This window comes from Geospiza fortis, unplaced genomic scaffold (assembly GCF_000277835.1).
Source record: "Geospiza fortis unplaced genomic scaffold, GeoFor_1.0 scaffold237, whole genome shotgun sequence".
NCBI classification, from domain to species: domain Eukaryota; kingdom Metazoa; phylum Chordata; class Aves; order Passeriformes; family Thraupidae; genus Geospiza; species Geospiza fortis.
Genome location: NW_005054319.1, coordinates 2,796,748 through 2,798,024, shown reverse-complemented (window position 1 = coordinate 2,798,024; position 1,277 = coordinate 2,796,748). Strand labels below are relative to the sequence as shown.

Genomic DNA, 1,277 nt, shown 5'->3' with positions numbered 1-1,277 from the left:
CCCGCGTCCTCCAGGCCACCCTGCTGGACCACTATGCCGAGGTCAGGCGGGAGAGCTGCGCCTGTGCCGTGGCCTGCGCCAGGGCCATGCCAGGTGCGGCTGAGGGATGGGTAACACTGCGGTGGTGTGATGGGGATGAGGAGGGCACGGGGATGCGGGCAGGAGTGAGAGGAGGGGTCGCACACACCCTCACAGGTGTGCTTTGGGGGGTCCGATGGAGAAAAACTATGCCAGGAGTGCAGGCTGGGCTGTTAGGTGTGGGTAGTAGCAGCGGGAGGGGCTGGGGGAGGGTTTGTGTGCAGCGTTGAGCTCTGATACTGTATAAAATTAAAGTTACTGCTACATAAACACAGCAACATTAAGTCAGGCTGCTGTTCGCTGTGGTACAGAAATCTGTCACCCACGTAGAGAAAGAAAAATAATTACAGAACAGCATTAAGCCCCCCCCCCCCCAATGCATTAATGCATCCAAAATCATCTTGTACTGCTGGCCCCAATAACTGTTGGGTGTCATGAATATGTCCATGCTACATAGAATCAGACAGTGGTTTGGGTTTGAAGGGACCTTAAAGATCAGCTAGTTCCAGCCCTCTTCCATGGACAGGGATCCTGCACACTGTGGGAGCTCACATGGTTGATGTTTCTGTCTTTCTGCCCTAACAGAGCACTTCCATCTGCAGTCAGAGTCTCTGATAAAACCCCTGATGCAGACAATCTCCCACCAACACTACAGAGTCCGTGTTGATGTGATTCAGGCTACTGGAGCAGTGATACAGTTTGGGAATGGAAAGTCTGTGGATGATGTCCTGTCTCATCTGGCCCAGAGGTTATTTGATGAGATTCCCAAGGTGTGCTTTTCTTCCTTCTTTTCTTGGGATTTATTTAAATCTGTTTAAAACCCATCCCCATGGTTCTCTCCCTGCTTGCCCCATTTTCAGCTGTCTTGCATTCAGCTGAGATCTGTAAATACATCTATCATGGTTTAATCCCAGATGGGATTGAGGACCACACAGCCCCTTGCTCACTCCCAGCTCGTGTCACCTGTCCTGGCAGTGTTCCCTCAGCTGTTTGTGCAGCTCCTCACTAGCAGAGCTTGAGACACCCAAAAGTCCTTGACTCAGGGTAAACTCTGCTTAGCAACAAGTAAACATCAGTGTGTTACCAGCATTGTTCTCACAATAAATCCAAAAAATAGCACCCTACCAGCTGCTGAGATGAGCAATGTCCCACCCAGCCTGTACCAGTTGTAATCTGTCCCAAACCAGTGCTGGTGACTG

General features: G+C 50.9%; 1 protein-coding gene across 1 annotated transcript in view; it reads left to right on the top strand.

Moving 5' to 3' along the window:
* Positions 1 to 6: 6 nt before the first annotated feature.
* DNAAF5 (dynein axonemal assembly factor 5) overlaps positions 7 to 1,277 on the top strand; it is a 26,209-nt gene continuing 24,938 nt past the window's right edge. Inside the window, exons 1-2 of the mRNA XM_014306814.2 lie at positions 7 to 93; positions 664 to 848. Of these exons, the coding sequence (XP_014162289.1) occupies positions 87 to 93; positions 664 to 848 (192 nt within the window). The 5' untranslated portion in view covers positions 7 to 86. The remainder of the gene's footprint in view (positions 94 to 663; positions 849 to 1,277) is intronic.